Source organism: Muntiacus reevesi, chromosome 22 (genome assembly GCF_963930625.1).
Source record: "Muntiacus reevesi chromosome 22, mMunRee1.1, whole genome shotgun sequence".
NCBI classification, from domain to species: Eukaryota; Metazoa; Chordata; class Mammalia; order Artiodactyla; family Cervidae; genus Muntiacus; species Muntiacus reevesi.
The window spans coordinates 6,083,152-6,105,478 of record NC_089270.1 but is presented as its reverse complement, the minus strand read 5'-3'; the positions used below and the strand labels follow the sequence as shown (position 1 = coordinate 6,105,478).

Genomic DNA, 22,327 nt, shown 5'->3' with positions numbered 1-22,327 from the left:
GCTCACTGCGAAACTCTTACGGAGATTGGTTTGTGTCCGTAATCACAACATAACTCTCGGGAAGCATGTGTTTCTGAAGTCAGCTGTTAATTTTGGAATAGATGTTCATCTCGACTCTGCTTTATTGCTATTGCACTAAATTCCAGTTATATTTGGAATGACTCCTTAAAGAAAGGCAGTTCCTTGCAAAGCAGGCTTTCCTAGTATTCTGTCGTTTTATAGCACGGTAGCCTTGCAGCATTAAGCGCACATGTCACAATCAATCGCCCTTCCAGAAGCCTGCTGTCCAAAGCTCATTAGCCTGAGCTTCTAGGTCAGCCAACCTCCACAAGGATATTAGCACCCACACAACCTCCTCCTCTCTGGGATACAAGGCTATTTACTGTCACTCAGGTTGGGAGACAGCCTTCATCTCCGTCAACAAACACGTCATACTGAGTCAGTGACACCGTCAATTACATTATTAAAATATTAAGTATTTTCAAATAATTGGACAAAGACTTACAGATTCCTGCAATACAAGCTAAACAAATGTCAAACACAAAGAAATTAGGTCACCCCCACCTTTTGGTCCACAGTGCTGGCTCCAAAGTTTCCTCCCAGAGAATTACCAAACAGAAACCCGTCTCTCTTTCAAGCTGCTTCCTGTGAACAGGTCACCCCTCTCCTGGAAGGGCTGCAGAGACTTCTCTCACCTAAGCCACAGCCCTGGGGGTCTTCTCCATCCTTTCTCTTCTAGTTTTAAAGTTATTTTGGCTGTTTTTTTAAAAATCCCACTCAAGAAGAACTTGGCTTTTAGGATTTTATTGTTTAATTTTTTAAATTAATTTTTATACAATTTTCAAAGGCTCTGTTCCATATACGGCTATGACAAAATACTGGCCATGTTCCCTGTGTTGCAAATGCAGGGCTGAGCCCGTCTTGCACCTGATAGGCTGGACCTCCCACTTCCCCACCGCTTTACAGCCCCTCCCCGCTCTCCCCACCGGTAACTAATTTATTCTCTGACTCTGTAAGTTTGCTTCTGTTTCGTGATATTCACTAGTTTGTTGAGTTTTTCCTTTAGATTCCACATATAAGTGATATCATACATTATTTACCTTTCTCTGTCTGAGTTACTGCACTTAAGATGCCCTCCAGGTCCATCCATGTGGTTGAAAATGACAAAATTTCCTTTTTTTTTAATGGCTAAGTGATATTCCATTGTGTGTGTGTATGTGTGTGTATACCACCATCTTCTTTATCTATTCATCTGTTGATGAAGGGTCTCCAATATGCCAGGCACTGTTAGCATCAGTAACTTTATAACCTAAGACAGCAAACTATTAAAAGGCAGTGTTAAACATGCAATAGTAAAAGTGCATAAAATACAAAGACACCGAAATAATACAAACCAAATGAGGAGAGGAGCGTGACCAGATTTCCAGAATAGGTATCACATGAAGCCAGCTTTAAAGAAACAGAAGGAGTTTGCCAGAAGGCCAGTGGAGGCAAGGAGGCAACAGAATGAGGTGTCTGATCTCCAGGGGGTGAGGTCCTCGGGTCAAGCAGGAAGTGTAGGAAACAAAAAACAAGTAGAAAAGGAATTACTCATCAAAGTCCTTTAAATCTTGTCTCAAGCAAACAGTGAGTTTTCCTTTAAAGCACTGAGGCAGGAGGCAGCTCCATACTACATAATGCAACTGTACCCCTGTAGGAAGAAACATTAGCACAGCTTAAGTTACTTCTCTGTCTTTTTCTTACTCCTCAACACATAAAGCTGAATCTTCATGAGTTCAAGGCGTGGACGATGTGCGTGTACAAATGTACGGTGGAGATTCTGGAACTAAACCCCACTTTGCAGCTGATCAGACGACCCAAACATCAATCGCCGCCCTCAGAGAACATGGCTGTGTGTCAGCCGTCACCATGAAGTCACATCCTGCCCGTGGTCCTCTGCAAACGCCAGCTCAGTCATGCAGACGGTTAGCTAGAGCTGTTGTAACAGCACTGCAGCGGGGGCTTCCCTGGGGGTCTAGTGGTTACGAATCCACCTGCTGGTGCAGGGGACATGGATTTACCCCTGGCCTGAGAAGATCCCACGTGCCAGGAGGCAACTGAGCCTGTGCTCCACAACAGAAAAAGCCACCTCAACGAGAAAGCCATGCACCAGAACTGGAGAGCAGCCCCTGCTCGCCACAGCTAGAGACAGCCCACGTGCAGAAACAAAGATCAATTTGTTGTACCTTTGTATCTTTATCCAGTGCAGCCAAAAATAAATCTTAAAATAGTGTTTTAGAAAAGGGCCACAATAGAGTGGCTTAAGCAGCAGAAATGTACTGCCCCCTGCTTCTGGGGGCTGGAAGTCCGAAATCAGGGTGTCAAGGTACTCCCTCCGAAGGTGCTCAGGGCGGACTTGCTCCAGATCTCACCTGGGTCTGGTACTTCTTTGCCTGAGGCAGCGTGACCCCACTCTTCATGTGGCATCCTCCCCGGGTCTGAATCTGTCTCCAGCTTTCCCCTTTCACAAGGACACTGGTCCCAGGGGATTTTTGGCCCATGCTACTCCAGGAGAACCCTACTCCCAAACAAGCTCACATTCTGGGGTCCTGGGGGTCAGGACCTCAATGGACGAACTGTGGGAGGAACAATCCAACCCATAACCCTGGGTTTGCTTTCAAGTTTCTTTCTGCCTCTCCGTATATAATAAGTAATTAGATATTAAACAAATGTGTGATTACAACATTACACAAACTGAGGAAATATGAACAGGAAAAGAATGAGCTTTGAAAACAAAGTCTAATGTTGTATAAAGACTTAGTAAAGGCCAGTTCATTGGATGAAATATATGTGAGTAAACTGTAAAAGTCTGGGGAGGAAAAACCAGGCTGAAAATTGAGAGCTCTGAACTTTGTTTTGCTCCATTTCAAAGAAATCAAAACAAAGAACCAAAAATTATGGAGGATGCATCGTGGATGCTGTTTATATCGGAGACACTAATTGATGTTAAACTGTTAGCAATTAACTCATAATTTTAAAATGTAAGCCTTGGCCCTATGTCAAAAGATTGGTGAATGAACATTTTAGGTTCCTTGCTTTCAAAGAGTTTTTATTTTAAGCAACATGAAGGACAAGAAAAGATATCTACCATAAAATGTTAAGTGAACAATTCAAGTTTTGGAATATACAAAGAAATCTATGTTTTTCTGAAGAGTTCCAATGTACTTGAGAGTCTGTTTACAAACCATTTTGAAAGGACTGGATGTGTTATGAATGAATGAATATAGATGGTGACCATCCGTGCTAACATCACCAAAAGGAGAGATAACCAGATGTCAACACCATCTATAAACTGCTATTTCTCTCAAAACAAATCTGCATCTGTGCTCTACAGGTTTTAGTTTATACGAGACGTAGATGACAGAGAAACATGTAAAGAACACCATGAAGATGGAATCGGCAAAACTCAGCCTGTGGGAAATACTACTGCAACAGTAACTAAGTTCTTCAACAAATAAATTGCAAGGGGGAAAAAGACACGGCGGGGCATCGTATAAGGTAAAAACAGACTGCAATGCACTGGCATCATTGGGATCCCAGTTCAAACAAAGGGTTCTAAAAATTGCACTTATGAGACAATCAAGAAATCTGAACATTTCCCGAATATTTTATCATACTGAAGATCTCCTGCTAACTTTATACACTATAACAGCATGATGTCTTTATTTTTAAAGAGCTACACTGAAATATTTATAGAGGAAATGAGAGAAAAACTGGAATTTGTTGCCAAATGAAGGAGGTGAGTACGAGGATTGGGTAGACGCAGAAATAAGACTGGTCATGGGCTGAATTGCAGAATCTAGGGTGATGGGTGATGAGAGCCTTTCTACTCGCACATGTATTTGAAATTCTCCATATATATATATTTTTAAATTAAGGATTGGGTTGGTATACTCACTGTGGAAAACTGTTTGGTAGTATTAGTAAAGGTGAAAAAAATGTTTACCCCATGGCCCAGCAATTCATTCATATGTGAATTCATCCCAATTCATATATATTATGTGAATATATCACCACAAAAGACACATACAAGAATCTTCACTGCAGCACTATGTACTGAGGCCCTGCTATGGACTGAGTCACCCCAAATTCATAGACCGAATCCCTAACCCTCAGTATGCAGGAGTTTAGAAGTGAGGTCTGTGGGAGGTGATCTGTTTGGACGTAGTCATGAGGATGGGCTCGTGGGGGCATTAATGTCCTCGCAAGAAAAGGAAGAGACCAGGGACTTCCCTGGTGCTCCTGCGGCTAAGACTCCGAGCTCTCAATTCAGGGGGCTCAGGTTCACTCCCTGGCTGGGGAACCACACGCCGTAATAAAGAATCTGCCTGCCGCAACTAAAAATGATCCTGCCTGCCACAATGAACATAGACGATCCCACATGCCGCGACCAAGACCTGGTGCAGCCAAATAAATTTATAAAAAAAAAAAAAAAGAGGGACAGACCAGAACCTTCTCTCTCTCCACCAAATGAGGACACAGCAAGGAGGCCGATGCTGCCGCCAGATCACTTCAGTCGGGTCTCTTTGCGACCCCTGATTCAGCAGGTGGAGGGATGGGTTACAAACTCCCAGGTCAGGCTGATGTTTTTGGTCCAAAGGCCACACCTCAAGTAGCACTGAGCTAGGACACCAGTGTCCACGTGAACATGACAATTTCCAGGAACAGCCTCAGTGGGCAGTGCACACCCCACCCCACCCCCACGGCCTCCTTCCTGCAGCTCGGGCTGGGGTGACAGATTTACTGAGCGATGCCCACCTTCCATCGTCCATCAAACCCCGTGCAGGCACGTCAGCCAACTGCCATCTGCCCACAAGCTCCTCCCCAAGCTAGGAGCCTGACAACCTCCCAGATACGCAGGGCTCTGGGGTCCCTGCTCTCCGGGCCCCGTCCTACCGGCCCCTGTCTCATCTCGCATCATTGCGGCCTCTCTGCTTGTGGACCAGGAATGCTCGACTCTGCTCTCTGAGCTCCTGAACTCCTCCACACCCACACAGTGCAGCTCAAACGCTATTCCTCCAGGAAGTCTTCTACGATGGCCCACCAGCACGAGTCCCTCCTCCGGAAGTCGTAGGCACTGCTCATGCCTGGCAGTCAGCAGGGACCAGCCTTCCAGCCTTGCAGCTGACTGCTGAGGCCGAGGCTGCTGGCTCAACGTCAGCCTGAGAGCAGGGAGCCCAGGCAGCACCATCTCTCCAAAGGGCAGCAGGCGCCTAGCTCACTGCAGATTTGTTGTTGCTCAGTGGCTCAGCCGTGTCTGACTCTTTGCAAACCCATGGACAGCAGTATGCCAGGACTCCCTGTCCTTCACCATCTCCCGGAGCTTGCTCAAACCCACGTACATTGAGTCGGTGACGCCATCCAACCATCTCCTCCTCTGTCGTCCCCTTCTCCTCCTGCCCTCAATCTTTCCCAGCATCAGGGTCTTTCCCAGTGAGTCATGCATACCCAAGGTCACACAGCTCGTCGACACAGGAGCCAGAATTCAAATCCAGGCAGTGGTTCCAGAGTGCAGACTCATCACCACCACTCAAACGTCAGGCTCAGGACTTCCCTGGCGGTCCAGGGGTTAAGACTCCACACTTCCAATGCAGGAGTTGCAGGTTCCATCCCTGATCCGGGAGCCAAAACCCCCACATGCTGTGCGATGTGGCCAAAAAAGCAACAACGACAAAACCTGTCGGGCTCATTTCTGAATCCAGACTCCAGCCCAGCAGAGGGTGCACGACAGGCCTGCCTGGGGCCACCCCTCCTGTAACATCCCTCTGCTTCTGCCCCAGTACTTTCAGATCACGGTGGACAGCTGCTTCTCTAGGTGTCTATCTTAGAACTTCTCTCCCACTCAGTAGACAAGCGATGTCTCCCACCGCGTGGGTCTCATCCCACAGCTGCTGGGGCGGGAGGGCCTCTCTTTATTGACATTCATATTTAATCAATGGCTCAGATGGTAAAGAATCCACCTGCAATGCAGGAGACCCGAGTTTGCTCCTGGGTCAGGAAGATATCCTGGTGGAGGGCATGGCAACCCACTCCAGTATTCTTGCCTGGAGAATCCCATGGACGGAGGAGCCTGGGGGGCTACAGTCCATGGGACTGCAAAGAGCTGGACACGACTCAGTGGCTAACACCATGTGATTAATCTCTCATTTCCTGCGTGTACCTGAAGGCCTCAAAGAGCACATCATTGCTGGAGGCCAGGAAGCTCATCTTCTCACATCTTCCGCGGGACTGGCACACACTTCGCGGGCAAGCTTATGGGAAGACAGCCAACGAGACTTGCGTTTCAAGTCCACAGTATGAAGGCTGTCCTAAGAGGCCCACCAGATGGATTAGCGGAGTGCCCGTTCCACACCCTCTCCAGACCCGCCTCCTCCAGGAAGCCCCTGGAGGAGACTCGCGCCCACAGTGCCCTGGGTCAACCCTGGCATGGTTCCCGAGCCATCGCAGTGTGTGACCTTGCAGCTGTCCTTTAACCCCCCTCCCTGGGTCTCCCTTTCCTCATCGGCTAAACATAAGCGGCAACTATGACCCTGGACATTCAACCAGCCGTCCTGGCTCTGCCACTGGCTCATTGTGACACCCTGGTCAACTAGCTAGCTCTCGGGACCTCAGCGACCTCATCTGAATAAATGGGGTTAACAGTCCTCAGCTCACAGAGTTGCTGAGCTGTTCAAATCCCCAGAAGCAGGCCCATTGTGGCTGTTGATTGTTGCCACTGTTAGGATGCAAAGAGATGGTAGACGGCCCAGCAGTCAGTGACACCGGGGAGAGAGGTTCAATTCATGTCATCCCTTCCCTCCACGACCTTATTTCCGGCTGGGCAGGTTGCCAACACGCATCCACGTGATCTGAAGGAGACAATGCTGGCTCCATCTGATAAAGGGGGAACACGCAGGGGCAGGATATAATACAGCACCCTGAGTCTAAGTGGGCGTTGGCACAGACACACCTACTGGGCCATCTGCCCGACCACTCCTTTCCTAAAAACCAGCTTCCCTGCCTGTGATGCCTCGGGGCTGCTGGCTCTCAGCGCCAGGCCCACGTGCGGTGTGACTGTGGGCATGGGTACCCCCAGGGGCCCATGGTCGGCGACGGACCCCAGGCAGCACCGGGATTGAGACTTAAAAAGAGACAGAAAGAGAGAGAAGGCCCAGGGATTCTCTAGGAAGCTGGCCTGAGACCGATGAGGCTGGCAGCCTGGAATTGCCACCATGAGGACTGCGGGATGGGGGAACCCAGAGGAAGGAAGGAAGAGGCCACGGGCAAGGAGGAGCTCAGAAGGGGGGCGGGCAGAGTCTGTGCTGACGGATCCCCTCCCCAACCCCTCAAGTGTCACGAAGTAACCCGGAGTTCTGATGATTAAACCCCCTTTGAAAAAAAATATTTTTAACTGAAGTATTTATTACAGATTTACAATGCTGTGTTAGTTTCTGGTGGACAGCAAAGTGATCCGGAATACACAGATATAAAGACATATATATATATTTTTTTCATGTTCTTTCCATCTTGGTTTATTATGAGATACTGAACTCGATTCCCTGAGTTCTGCAGTAAGACGCTGTTGCTGATAAAGACCTTTCTGGACCGCCTTTGCGAATAGGTTTCTGTCACCTGCAACAGACAGACTCGCAGCGCTCAGTCTGATGGGACCAACGTCCTTGGACACCAAGCTCGGCTCCTCCCGCTGCCCACTTCTACCACCTACCCCAACCCAGCCCACACCACGCCTCCCGGGAGCAAACCAGAGCAGCCTCGGACGCTGGAGAAGTCGGCCCTGCGTGCAAGTGTGCTCAGTCCTCAGTCCTGTCCGACTCTCTGCAACCCCATGGACTGTAGCCCTCTAGGCTCCTCTGTCCATGGGACTCTCCAGGCAAGAATACTGGAGTGGTTGCCATGCCCTCCTCCAGGGAATCTTCCCAACCCAGGGATCGAACCCGAGTCTCTTATGTCTCCTGCACTGGCAGGCGGGTTCTTTCCCATGAGCGTCACCTGGGAAAGGCCTAGAAATAGGTCAACCATCCTCAACTCTAACCTAAAGATATACCAAAACAGAGTAGAGAATAATTCTAGAAAATTTCTACAAAAATAAAAGCAGAGGAGGGCTTTTGGTTTGCTCCATTAGAAAGGCTCTGACGTGGGTCATGATTTCTGCCAAGATCATCACAGGCACGGGAAACTGGAAAAGGCACCGCTCACCATCCACACCAGATCATCTCCTGCAGAGCCCGCTCTCAGCGGGCAACAGTCACTGCTTTTCATAGTGACTCACAATCAGCTTAAAAGCACTATTATTAAAATAAAAGGGAGGGACTTCCCTGGAGTTACGGTGGTTGTAATTCCGTGCTTCCAGTGCAGAGGGTGTGGGTTCAGTCCCTGGCTGGTGATCTAAGATCTTGTGTGCGGCATAGTTTGGCCAAAACAAAATAAAATGGAAATAAATTACCCACCAAGAAAGCTACAGAATACAGGACAAATAACCAGTCCTGGAGACAGCGGGTTCTCAATCTTCCACTGGCTAGTTGTATGCTTTGAACCTGTAATCTCACCCTGACTTAGTTTTCCAATCTGTAAAAGGGGCTGTAAGAAATAGAAATAAGATCACCGTCCACCTGTCAAAGTTGGTGGGAGATTCAAACGGCAGACCCTGGAGACAGTGGGGTGGGGGGGAAACAGAGAGAAACAAGCACCCGTGAGATGCAGACACTCTGTGGGAGCAGAGACTACTTAGTAAACCAGCGCTGTGTCCAAGTCCTGGCTTCTAGACCAGCTCTGCTGCTGCGGGGCTTGCTGGGGAGACAGAGCAACCAACTTCAAAAGTAACAGAACAGCTTCTCATAAGGCATCTCCACGGAGAATGTTCCTAAGGAAACATCAGCAAGAACATTTTAAAGATCCCTCCTGGAGACAGCTTTTATTTCCTGTATTCTTCCCAACAACAATTCTGGCAACAAGTTTGGTCAATGCTTCCTCACAAATAACAATATGAAAGTAAATGTGTTAATGGCTGAGTCATGTCCCACTCTTTGCAACCCTGTGGACTATAGCTTGCCAGGCTCCTCTATCCATGGAATTCTCCAGGCAAGAATACTAGAGTGAGTTGCCATTCCCTTCTCCAAGAGATCTTCCCCACTCAGGGATTGAACCTGGTCTCCCTCATCGCGGGCAGATTCTTGACCGTCTGAGCCACCAGAGAAGCCCTAAATAATACTATGATGGAGGGTTTTTCTCTGCTTCTTTCAGGCATGGTTTTAAACACAGGCTTTACAGGCATCATCTCATTTAAGTCTCACAGACAAAAGCTATAGAGTCATACTACATTTATGAGAACAGAGGCTCTGAAAATTGTCAGCCCGACAGGCAACAGGCAAGACCTAGGACTTAAACCAAATCCCCTGGACATAAATGAAACCTGCCTCGGTTTGCCCCATCATCTTCCCACGGTAGTTCATCATTACCACCCTCTGGGCCACGGCAGGAGCCTCACCCTCCCTGTGAGCTACCCTACCAGCTGCAGCCGGATTCTTTTCCCAAAACCCAAGTCCACTTCGAGACTGGTTCACAGCACCCAGCAAGAGCACCGCAGAAGGCACGGCTTTCAACAACACTTGCCAAATGAATGCAACCTTTGCTTACGCTGCCTTAGCCTCCTGCCCCCTACAAAGCTCCCCAGGCTGCCAGGCAGGGTCCTCCAGCTCTAGCTCCCCAGCCTTGGCCAACTTACCCCTTGAATGCACACCTTGTGGGTCCACCATGAACTGCTGTCTCCTCCACTCTCTGGACACGCTGTTTTCTCTGCCTGGCATGCTCTTTCCCCATCTCCCCAGCCCCCCAGCCCCCACATACACATACACAACACCCTTTCTAGGTTAATAAACGGACTAACAACTCCTCCCTAGTGTAAGTCATCACTCACTTCTTAAGTCAGCCAAGCCCAGGACACTACATCTCTCCTGCAGCTTCAGATCAGGGCAGAGTTTATGAAATACCCAGACCAAGTTCTAGAGCACACTCTGCCGAGCTGTATGCCTACCTGTCTTCCTGGTCTAATCTAAGCTAATCTCTTCTTCAATGCAGGAACAGGCCTGTGTCTCAAGCCCCAGCTCAACAGGAACTCTCCATCTTGTATTTACCAGGATACAGCCTGTGCTTCTCTTTGCTGTTGTTCAGTTGCTCAGTTGTGTCCGACTCTTTGTGACCGCATGGACTGCAGCACGCCAAGTTTTCCTGTCCTTCACCATCTTCTGGAGTTTGCTCAAACTCATGTCCATTGAGTCGGTGATGCCATCCAACCATCTCATCCTCTGTCATCCCCTTCTCCTCCTGCCCTCAATCTTTCCCAGCATCAGGTACTTTTCCAATGAGTCGGTTCTTTGCATCAGGTGGCCAAAGTATTGGAGCTTCAGCTTCAGCATCAGTCCTTCCAGTGAATATTCAGGGTTGATTTTCTTTAGGATGGACTGGTTAGATCTCCTTGCCGTCCAAGGGACTCTCAAGAGTCTTCTCCAGCACCACAGTTTGAAAGCATCAGTTCCTTGGTGCTCACCCTTCTTTATGGTCCAACTCTCACATCCATACATGACTACTGGAAAAACCACAGCCTTGAGTATATGGACTTTTGTCGGCAAAATAATGTGCTTCTCTTTAGAGAGTTCCAAATGCAAATTAGGTATTCCATTTTGGTTGGACACAGGATGCAAACGTGGAAAACTCCCCAGGTACTATGGCACGAGAAGAGGGAGCCAGTTCCAGGGCCCTCCCTTCCTCTTCTGCCCCTGCACTGGGATTGTGCCCCCAAAACACTTCTACTCCCTCATATGAAAGAACAGGACTGTGGGATATGATCCTCTGTGAAGATGTTACTCCACAGAGGACTCATCCTGAAGTTACCTGTTTTGATTAATGTATAAAGTTAGTTAATACATAAAAATCCACCTCTCTCTTTCTCTCTCTTCATCTTAAATTATGAAGATGTCAGCCTTTGTTCTGGGGCTCCTGAAATGCACTGGCCCAAAAGACCACTGCAACACTATTCACATCAGACAAGACAGGAAAGCTAGCTAAGGGTTCATCAAAAGATGAATGGACACCGCAGATGTGGTGCATACATACAACGGAGTACTACTCAGCCATAAAAAAGGATGGACTAATGCCACTTGCTGTGACATGGATGGACCTGGAGAAGATCACACTAAGCGGAATGAGACAGAGCCAGACAAATATCACAGGATATCATTTACATGTGGAATCTAAAACCAAAAAACACAGATGAACTTCTTTATAAAACAGCAATAGACCCACAGACCCAGAAAACAAACTTACGGTTACCAAGGGGAAGGGGAGGGGAGGGATGAATTGGGAGGATGGGACTGACATAGTCACACTACTGTATATCAAACAGATAACCAGCAGAGACCTACTTATAGCACAGGGAACTAGGGCAAAGAATCTGAAAAGAATGCATGTATAAATGTATGGACACACACACACACACCTGAACCAATGTGATGAACGCCTGAAGCTAACACACACTGTAAATCAACGATACTTCAATTACCTTTTAAAAAGTCATGTGAAAAGGGGGGAAAAACCCCAGAAAACCATGATTGTGTCCTTTATACTGCAAAGCACTTAATGAGCACTTTGAAGCTACTATGAAAGTCAGTAACTGAGTGGAAGAGTGTAAGGAAGGAAGTGGTGGAAGAAAGCCGACACTTGGAAGCATCAGCTGCTAAGTTCAGTATTACATCCTACAAGCAGCCTGACAAGCTTTTTGAAAGGGGCAGTGTTGGTCTGCTCTGATCTACTTCTGGGAATTTCTTACTCCAAAGTAGCAAGTATTGATGAAGGTCAAAGGACAAGGAAGGCTAACACCCTAGGATTACACTGGGATTTAAATTCCACACTAATCATGTTGTTGGAGATTAAAAAAAAAAAAAACCCTAGAAGGCACTGGAAGTAAGACAACTTTTAACCTGATCATTCAAATGAAGACCTTTAAAAATACTATTTTCCCTAGCGAAACTAGCGTGAGGAAGTCTTCCTATGAAACCCAGAGGGAGAAAAATAAACATATGGAAAGAGATTACAGGATTAACTGATTACATGATCTGCCTTAGAATGACACAAGAAGGCTTCACAGTCTTTTTAAAGAAGTCATTGCAGATTCATACCAGACAACTGAATTCTAGGTTTTCTACATAAACAAGAAGCCCAGACTAAAATCACTAGTAGGCATCTGTGCTTGCTTTCATTTGTGCTCAGTCATGTCTGACTCTCTGTGACTCCCTGGACTGCAGCCCACCAGGTTCCTCTGTTCATGGGAGAATGCACGAATACTGGAGTGGATCGCTATTTCCTTCTCCCGGGGATCTTCTCAACCCAGGAATCGAACCCGGGCCTCCTGCACTTTCAGATGCATTCTTTACCACTGAGCCACCAGGTATTTACTGGTCAAAAAGTTTGTTCGGGTTTTTGCATAAGATGTTACAGAAAAACTCCAACAAACTTTTTTGGTCAACCGTGTATTTATTCAATTATATTTACATCAAGCCTAAAGATAAATGAAGAGATATCTATTGAGAAGCGTGAACTTGTGCTCAGTATGAATAAATAAGCTCAATGTGTCTTCTGCTTCTGTCCTGTGGACTCCCAGCTTGAGCCTTTTAGGCGGTGACGTAAGCAGTAAGCAGTGCCTGCCCAGGACTCTCTTCTACGAGAGTGATTTACTTCACTGAATCGAAATTTAAACTAACAAAAATTTGAGAACTACACTTCAGACTGTTTCAACTGCTTAAATCTGAGATAAATACATGTAAGAAATTTTATGTAAATGTATGTTAAAATCTATAAACTGCCCATAATATAAACAGGTGCTAAGGTTTGCTAAATACATTCTCTCTCCTCCTCTCTCTCTCTCACAAATAATCTTCTTATGAACAATGGCTGACCATCTTAGGAAGATGATCAAGACTACCACAAATTTTATAACACTTAATAATCAATGACAGTATGCAAATATTCATAGTTAAAAACAAGCCTAAGCTAGATCTAACATTAAATCAATAAAAATTTAGACTGCCAAACCCTAAGAGCAGACACTTCCCAGAGACCACTTACATTTTCATAATCCCGTTCCTGAAAACACATACCCCGAAGACTTCCCAGGACAGATCAGCCCCAGTGCTAAGGCCAGACAGTGGGACACACACAGAGCAACCGCACGATGCCAGCCAAGTTCCCTCCTGTCCTCAGACTCAGACTCACAGAACTGAAGCAAACAAGTCACCCACGCAACAGGTTTGTTTCACCTGACCTAGCCTGAAGCAGTGTCAAAACCGCATATCGTAGTGGGCGGAGGAGAGTTAAACTTCTAACGTTCAATGTCCATGAGCGGTCATTATTGACTTCTCATTTGATGGCAGGGACTTCACATTTTTGGCCTACCTTTTACCTTTGGTAGGAATTTGAGGATACTTCAGTTCTCTAACCGACACACACAAAGAAGGAGGGGATGGAGGATGAAGAACTGGAAGAACAACATGGCAACACAGTTCAGCTTCGTTTTCTTGTCATCACGTTCCTGACAAACTATTTCATTTGATTTTCTTAACTTCCATCTAAACGCTTTCTGTTCCTGTGCCAGTCAATCACTCACTTGACCACACAGAATATATCCTCCTCCTATCATTAAAACACTAATGCGTGTGTGCCCGGGAGCAGGGTTTGGAGACAAATTCTATCTTTCTCCACCCGCGGGACTTACCTTCAGGGAAAGCATTGGGCTGCACAACGTGAACAAACAGGCGAACCATGTGAAAGAAGAAGCCGGCGGGACCAGGGTCGTAAGAGTCGCTGGTCTGATAGGAGGTTGAAGGCAACTGGAATTCCAAATCGGCAGGACGGTGCCCGGACGACGCCGGCGCCTCTGACACGGCGTCCTCACAGAGGCCCAGCAGCAGGAGGAAGCTGAGGAGGAGGACCATGGCTAGTAAGATGCCCTGAACATGAGCTGGTACTGGGGGCCGCCCGCGTCAGGGTTCTGGAAGCCTTGGGGACGGCAGGAGCGCGTTCCTGTGCAGAAGCGTCTTGAAGTTGAGTCTGCGGTGTCCTCAGTTTCCTGGCCAGGCTGGCATGCAGCGAAGGGCAGCAGAGAACCTTCTCTGGCAGGCAGGGGAGGGGGACTCAGTCCATCAAAGCAGCATCCCTGGCAGGGAGAAAAGAGACGGGGGGTCACTAATGCCTGCAGCCTGCCCGCACCCGCGGCTCGCCTGGTGGAGAGGCTGCCAGGCTTTAGAGCAAGCGCTCAGCCTAATCCGCTGCTGGGGAAGAAACACAGAGGCTGCTCCAAGCGTGGGGGCAGGAAACCTAGAAGGTCCCCGGCCAAGAGCCAGACCCAGGAACACCAGGCAGTGGAGTGACCGTGTGGTCTCAGAAGCTAACACTTAACCGCATCTGAAAACGTCCTACACGCCCACAGGTAGGAATTCACTTAAGGCATTATCCCATTTCGCAGATGAGGAAACTGACTCAGAGAATCTCAGTGATTTGCCCGAAGCCACCGCTGACTAATGGTGGACCAGAACTCACACCCAGTAGGTGGCTTTTAGAGCCCAAGCCTGGACTCTCCCAACTCCGAGACACCCTCCCTGCAGAGCCCTCCATCTCAGAGAGGCAGAGCCCCCAGCAACAGATAAGATGCTCATTTTTCCTCCAGTTTTGGGCTGTCCTCCCCATCTCTGCAAATGTCTTACTTCGTCTTTTATTTTACAAATGTGCTCCATGATCTGGCTCCGTGGTAAAGAATCCGCCTTCAGTGCAGGAGACACGGGTGGGGAAGATTCCCTGGAGGAGGCAATGGCAACCCACTCCAGTATTCTTGCTGGGAAATCCCACACAGAGGAGCCTGGCGGGCTGCAGTCCGTGGGGTCACAAAGAGTCGGGGGACTAAACAACAAACAGCAGCAACCCCATGCCTGGAGACGTGTTTTACTCCATCTCTTATCTCACTAATACGCTCACTGATCTAACTTTTTCTCCTCTTCACTCCCCTCAACCCAAACTGGAAGAGTGTGGCCTCAAGGGCAGGGACCAAACTCTTTAAGGCCGGGTGATGCTGGTTTCCATCTTTCTAACACGCTCATCAGGTCGCCCGGATGGGAGTCCCCATCTCAAGTCACCCCATGGGCGACTCGGGGTCCAGGCGATGAAAGACTGAGCAGAGGGAGACTCCTTCCCCTGGGAACGGGGAGAAAGATCAGGAACTGAAATCAGCTCCCAACCCAGCGTCCAGTGGGGGCGGCGTGGACCCCATCCTCCTGGAGTTTCTCTCCCCAGAACTGAGCACATGGCAGGCGTACAAACAGGGCTCAGTATGAGCCGCAGAACAGAAACTACATCATCCAAACCAAGAGCTCGGCTTGTGCCAAGGCACTGGGCGAGAGGACTCTAAACAGAACTTCCCAGGGCAACCGCTGCTCTACCTGTCCTTTTCCTCGAGGGCAGGAACACCCTGACTTTATTTTGTGTATTACACTCACTCACTTTCAAAATAAGGATGGGGTTCTCCAGAAACACATAGGGATTCCCTGGTGGTTCAGACGGTAAAGCATCTGCCCTCAATGCAGGAGACCCGGGTTCGATCCCTGGGTCAAGAAGATCCCCTGGAGAAGGGAATGGCGACCCATCCCAGTATTCTTGCCTAGAAAATTCCATGGATGGAGAAGCCTGGTGGGCTACAGTCCATGGGGTCGCAAAGAGTTGGACTGAGTGACTTCACGTGCTTTCACTTTCTCCAGAAACACACACAAGATGCAGGAGAGGGACCACTAAGAGATGGACACATTTGTACAAGAGGTCAGAGGACCCACTATCTGTATTCCACCAAGTCAAAGAAAGCCCAGACCAGAGGCAGGAGGTAATGAGCTATCTGAGAGAAGATGTTCATTCACATCGGGTGCCCTTAGAACCGCCTCATCTTCTGAGCCCCGTCCCACTCCAGTCCCGTCTGCACAGACTTGCCAGTGGAAGGACCCTCGACTCTCCCCTTATCAAACCACGGGCTGTCTGGCTCCCCAGCGGTGCCCAGTGCCACCCTCATGGACCCCCGGCTTCCAGGTCCACCTCACCACACCAGGACCCTGGCCAGGGCTTCTAAAGGACGATCCCTGCCAACAACCTGTGCTCGGGCTCGGAAGCGCTGGAGCCTTTCACGGTCTCCACCACGAATCAGCGCCCTGCTCGGTCCCCGAATCTCTCCCAGACAGAACAGATAAGAAGGAGGAGACACAGCAAGTCAGCCTCTGACCAGCCCGTCTGCACCTCTGCGGGGCTGAACAGGGCGGAAGGAGGAAGACGACGGAGGGGCGTGTGGTTATCCAGGTAGGACCATGCTCCTGTGGGTGGGCAGGCGGGCATGCACGCACATCACACACATAGCTTGGGCATGCACACTGACACACAGTTCACACAGACACAGCACACATGGACCACACTCCACAGGCGGGCATGCACGCACATCACACACACAACTCACATAGACACAACACACACAGAACACCCCAGGAACATACACTCCACAGGCGGATGTGCACACACATCACACACAATCCGGGCACGCACACTGACACACAGTTCACACAGACACAGCACACACGGAACACACTCCACAGGCGGGCATGCACGCACATCACACACAATCCGGGCACACACACTGACACACAGTTCACACAGACACAGCACACACGGAACACCCCAGGTGCATACAGTCCACAGGCGGACGTGCACACACATCACACACACAGCTCACACAGACACAACACACTCGGAACTCCCCAGGTGCATACACTCCACAGGTGGACGTGCACACACATCACACACACGACCCAGGCACGCACACTGACACACAGTTCACACAGACACAGCACACACGGAACACCCCAGGTGCATACAGTCCACAGGCGGACGTGCACACACATCACACACACAGCTCACACAGACACAACACACTCGGAACACCCCAGGTGCATATACTCCACAGGCGGACGTGCACATGCACATGCACATGCACACACGTCTTGTTTTCTGCTAAAGGACATGCAGAAGCACAGCAGCTGGAAGGATTAAAGACTGAGCTGCTAAGAAAGGCTGACTTCCTGGTGATGCCACCAAGGCCCCGCGGGGGACAGAGGGAAACGCAGTGAGGGGAGACGGCAGGAGGCCCACGGGAGAGCTGTGAATAAACAGGCTCCAGCCATCCTCGAAGAAGAGCAGGCCGGAGAGATCCCTCAGGAAAGGCGAAGATGGGGCGTCCACTGGGTCAGGGCAGCACCCGAGCGGCACATGCGTCCTGCTCCCGAGTGGAGGTCCCTCTTAACTTCTGGAGCCACTTTTAAGAACATATCGAAACCTCATTACTTACAAAACACCAGGCTACAGATAAAAGTCAAGGTGACAAGGCAGAAGTTTTTGTCTCAGTTCGAATTGCTGTGCTTTCAAGGTCTGGGTACCTTGGCACACTCAGTAGCAAGAGGCCCGAGAGCCATCAGGGGACTGCCAGCACGAACCCCAGGATGGCTCCAGACCCAAGAGCCGCATCCGCGTAAAACTGGGTCTTTGTTTCAAATTAGACTATCAACTGCATTTCTGGAGATGTGGCCCGTTAATCTCAAGTTTAGCACCCTGCCCTGGTGACTGATGCTTAGACAACGGAGGCTTGAGAACCAGCACTGTTCCTGACTAAGCTATACCTCTTTCCAAAGACACCTCCATCCTCCCAAACACAACTGCAGAACAACAGACGTGAAACCAAACCTCGCCGAACATCTTTCTCTGATTGCACTGAGCGGACCAAGCCCAGCAGCTTTGTGGGGCCCCTGACTCCCCATCTTGGTGCCCTTGGAGCCTGGCACACACTAGGCACTCACTAAGGATGTGTGCATGCTAAGTCACTAAGTCCTGTCCGACGCTCTGGGACCCCATAGACTGTAGTCTGCCAGACTCCTCTGTCCATGGGGTTTTCAGCCAATCAGACGCTCACTCCTGAGCTTGTGCAGTTTCTGCTTCAACGATGGCAACATTCGAGCAGCCACAGTCAGAGCCTCATGGCAGCCACGGCAGTACCCCATCAGGAATCCTGCTGCAAGCCCCAAGTCTACTCCTCTGGGCTCCCAAGCCTGGCCGGCCAGTCAGCCTTTCGGTCCCATCACTAAGTCACCCCAGTATCCAGTCTCTTTTCTGCTAAAATTATGCAGAATTGCTTTCGGTCATTTGTAACCATGCATCCTGACCTTGAACTAATCTCAGTGTGAACTCCTGATCCCTACAAACGGACTTCCTTCATACTGCAATTGGTCCCAACAAACCAATATTTGCTTTATTATTTTCTACTTGTCCTTTGATGCACTTTGCTTCACCACACTAGATACACAGGAATAGTCCAGCATTGAACTCATAAAGTGAAAGTGAAAGTCACTCAGTTGTGTCCCACTCTTTGTGACCCCATGGACTATGCAGTCCATGGAATTCTCTAGCCCAGAATACTGGAGTGGGTAGCCTTTCCCTTCTCCAGGGGATCTTCCCAACCCAGGGATCAAACCCAGGTCTCCTGCATTGCAGGTGGATTCTTTAGGAGCTGAGCCACAAGGGAAGCCCAAGAATACTGCAGTGGGTAGCTTATCCCTTCTCCAGTAGATCTTCCCGACCCAGGAATCAAAGCGGGGGTCTCCTGCATTGCAGGCGGATTCTTTACCAACTGAGCCATCAGGGAAGCCTGGAACTCACAAGAAAGTTCATTTTAAAAATGGGATACATTAAGAAAACTAAATTAAAAGGCACTGTAGCAGGAAACAGAGGGCCCTGGTGTTACGAGGAGGAAGTCTCTGGCCCCACTGACGACCTGAGCACAGCACTTGTTTGCAGCCCCCCAGCGGTTCTCATTGCTGTCTGCAATGCGGGGTTTTGAACGGCGTGGGAGAGTTGGCGGTGGAATTCAGGTGCAGGGCCTGGCCGTACTCACACCTGGCAGTCAACAGAGGGTCCGGACCGCCCCTGCCTGCCGAGAGCAACAGCCTCAGGCTCCGCCGCGGCCGCCGCTGACAGAGGAAACTCACAAATGAGGGAGAAGATCCAAAGTCCTAAATTCACACAGGTTGAATAATAGGAAGTTGCCTATACTCAAGTCTTTCGAAAAGAGTCATCCGGCTCAAGCAACCCAGGAACAGCCAGCAGTTGAGTCTCCGGGGGCGGGGGTGGGGGTGTCTCTATTGGGTGCGGGAGGGGACGTTCCAGGATCCCAATCACACACCTGCTGAAATTAACCAAGCTCAGCCGCCTGTCTCCGGAACCCGGGAAAACCGTCCTCCAAGCCCCGGGGCAGGAGCGAGTTTCAGCAGCTGCCGCGGGCTACAAGGCAAAACCTGTTGCTACTCGAGCTGGCGGTGCCTATCGTCCCCGCCTTTCCCTACCACCCTCCGCCGGCCCGGGGCCCCCTCCTGCCCGCGCGCCCCCGGCGCCAGGAGCCTCTCCAGGGCTGCTGGACAAAAGATGAGTGGCCGGGCGGGCGGGCGCGCGAAGCCCGGAGACTCCAGGAATCCTTCACCACCGGGGGGAAGGGGATGGAGGTGCCCGAGTAACCTGGCCGCCGCTGGCGCAGGCTGGCGTGGACTGGGGTCGCGTGTGAGAAAGGGGTCCCGAGCGGTACGCCCCGGGCTCCAGCGATCCGATCCGCCGCCGCTCTCGGCGAGGACTTGGAGAAACTGACCTCGGGCCCCCGACTCCCCGGCACCGCGAAGCTCTTCGTCTGTCCACGCTTCCCTTTGTTGTCCTCCCGGACGCCTTACCGGCCAGGGTGCGCCTCCAACACCCCATTCTCCGTCCGGCAATCGCTGAAGGTCCCTGCGCTGCGCGCCCAGAGCAGACCGAGCGATGCTTCAAGCCAGGGGTGACTGCGCCCGCACGTGGGCACGGCGACAAGGCCGCCCGCCCACGGCACCCCCAGAGCCCCACGTGTGCCAGTCGGCTGCACTCCGTACTCCTTTCAGCAAATCAGAGGAAGGGGACCCCTCTCCATATCCAGCCGGGGGGAGTCAATGCCCCACACCCCTCGCTCCACTACTCCCACCCTCCGCCGGGGACTCCCCGCACCGACCAGCAGTTCCCAAGTCCCAGACCCGCCTCCCTGGTCCGCCCCCCTCTCAGAGAGCGAGCGGGTGGCCTCGGGGTCCGAGTCGCGCTCGCGCCCCCATCTCTGGCTCGCACCCCACAGCCGCCGGCTTCTCTCCGCTGCGTGGAAAGACCCACCACGCAGCCCGCAAAGTTGGCGCGCGTCAGCGCCCTGCGCCGAACTCCCGAGAGGTCCACCTCGCCCTGCAGCCCCTCGGGCTCCCCCGCCGCTCTGCGGGCTGGCATCACCTGCCGCGGGCCGGGGAGAGAGCGCCGCGGGCTGGGAAAGGGGGATACAGAGTGTGCCCCTCCCCCCCATTTCCCGCCCCCCCGTTTTCTGGGCGGGGGGCGCTCACCCCCGGAGTTGGGGCCCCAGACGCCTTCCGGGCTCCGAAGGGGCTACTCACCGCGCGCCCGGTCCAGCTCTCCTACCGGTCGAGCCGCCGCCGCCGCCTCCGCCCCCCACCCCTCCCCGGCTTTTTCCTCGCCCCCCCCCCACCGCCCCCACCCGGCCCGCTCCGCCCCGGCTCATAAATCATTCATGAGTCGGCTTCGGGGACCACCGGGCTGGCTTCCGGAGAGGCGGCCCCGCAGCCCAGCGCGTCTGCCAGACAGACCCTGGGACAGGGCGGGTCTGGAAAGGCGCCGGCCTTGGAGGCGCGCCGGAGAGGCCCGGGGTGGGGGGTGCCGCGGGACCTGTTGCAGACCGCCCTCCCCACCACCCCGGTGCTCACGGGCGGGGACTTGGGGATGCGGCCCCGGGAACGCGCCGCTTCCTGAAACATACTCACCCGCGGCGGGAGGATCGAGCGCGCGGCCCGGGGCCCAGGTGGGGACCTGCTGGGGGTTCTGCACCCGCGCGCGCCCGGTTGCCCCCTGAGCAGCTTCGCCTACATGCCCCGGGGCACCCCCGGAGACCCAGCTTCTGCCATTTCCAGCGGCGAGAGCGGGGCTCCGGTAAGCACGCCCTCCTCCCAGCACCCACGCCTCCTCGAGGCGTCTGTTTGAACACCGCTACTCTTCTGAAACTTCTCTCTCTGGTTCCCACTCAGACCTGCCTCGGTTGACTCCCTCTGCCGCGTTAGACGCTTTTATTGCCAGATTCCAAGACTTTTTTTTTTTTAATTTACCCAAATAAAACCAAACTCAAATCCTTTGGTTCCTCAGCGTGCACTAACCGTGATGCTAGTGGCTGGGGCTAGAACACCCACAGAGAGCCACCCTTGCTCCCATAAACGTACGCAGGCAGCCGCTATAGGTCCAAGAGCTCGGAGCTTCCATCCCTCCTTCCATTTGCTGGGAGTTACCTGCCATCCCCACTGGCTGAGGGGCGCGAAGCTCCCGCCGAGAGCAACCAGACCCCTCTTCCAACTGCGCTCACGGGAGGTTCACCTCACTCCTCACTCACTACTTACTATCTGGAGTGGAGAGTACTCCTTGGTGGGAAAAATAAGACTTATGGAAGAAAAGCACCTTCCGGACAGTGTTGGGAACACAGCAGGTGTTTCATGTTTGTGATAAAGATGGATTGATGGATGCATGGAAGGATGGACAGACCGACAACTGAATGATGGACAGGAAGGTTGACCCCAGAATCTAGCAGAAAACAGGTGCTCAAAACAGCATTATTTGTTTTGACAACTGTTAAGTCAAAAAAAAAAAAAAGAAAGAAAGAAAGAAAAAAAAGGGCTTCCCTGGTGGCTCAGCTGGGAAAGAATCCATCAGAAACTCGGGAGACCTGGGTTCGATCCCTGGGCTGGGAAGATCTCCTGGACAAGGGAAAGGCTACCCACTCCAGTATTCTGGCCTGGAGAATTCCATGGACTGTGTAGTCCCGGGGGTCACAAAGAGTCAGACACACAGAGCAACTTTCACTTTCACTTAACTTTTAAACTGATCTTGGGGCTTCCCTGGTGGTTCAGTAGCTAAGACTCCACTCTCTGAATGCAGCAGCCAGGTTCAATCCCTGGTCAGAGGACTACATCCCGCAGCCAACAGCCAAGAGTTCCCAGGCTGCACATGAGATCCTGCATGCCACAGCGAAGGTCAAAGATCCAAGACCCTGGGCAGCCAAGCCATTTTTTTAAATGCAAGAAAATAAAAAGTTTAAACTGTGCTTGACTGTGCGTAT

At 51.1% G+C, this 22,327-nt stretch overlaps 2 protein-coding genes across 2 annotated transcripts in view; one reads left to right on the top strand and one right to left on the bottom strand.

Moving 5' to 3' along the window:
• Positions 1-14,021, bottom strand: part of PROM1 (prominin 1) — a 103,689-nt gene extending 89,668 nt beyond the window's left edge. Inside the window, exon 1 of the mRNA XM_065914469.1 lies at positions 13,802-14,021. Within this exon, the coding sequence (XP_065770541.1) occupies positions 13,802-14,021 (220 nt within the window). The remainder of the gene's footprint in view (positions 1-13,801) is intronic.
• A 4,082-nt stretch (positions 14,022-18,103) lies between these two features.
• LOC136152720 (WAS/WASL-interacting protein family member 2-like) lies at positions 18,104-20,730 on the top strand. The gene is made up of 4 exons (XM_065914114.1): positions 18,104-18,220; positions 19,401-19,663; positions 19,720-20,498; positions 20,573-20,730. The coding sequence occupies exons 1-4, from the start codon at positions 18,104-18,106 to the stop codon at positions 20,728-20,730; spliced, it is 1,317 nt and encodes a 438-aa protein (XP_065770186.1).
• The last annotated feature ends 1,597 nt before the right edge of the window (positions 20,731-22,327 follow it).

Excerpts from the sequence above, each read along its gene's own strand:
- LOC136152720 (XM_065914114.1), top strand. The coding sequence starts at position 18,104 with ATGGCAACATTCGAGCAGCCACAGTCAGAGCCTCATGGCAGCCACGGC. Across the intron at positions 18,221-19,400 it reads CTCCCAAGCCTGGCCGGCCA|CCCCGGGGCAGGAGCGAGTT; the intron begins GTCAGCCTTTCG and ends CCGTCCTCCAAG. Across the intron at positions 20,499-20,572 it reads GGGAAAGGGGGATACAGAGT|ACGCCTTCCGGGCTCCGAAG; the intron begins GTGCCCCTCCCC and ends TTGGGGCCCCAG.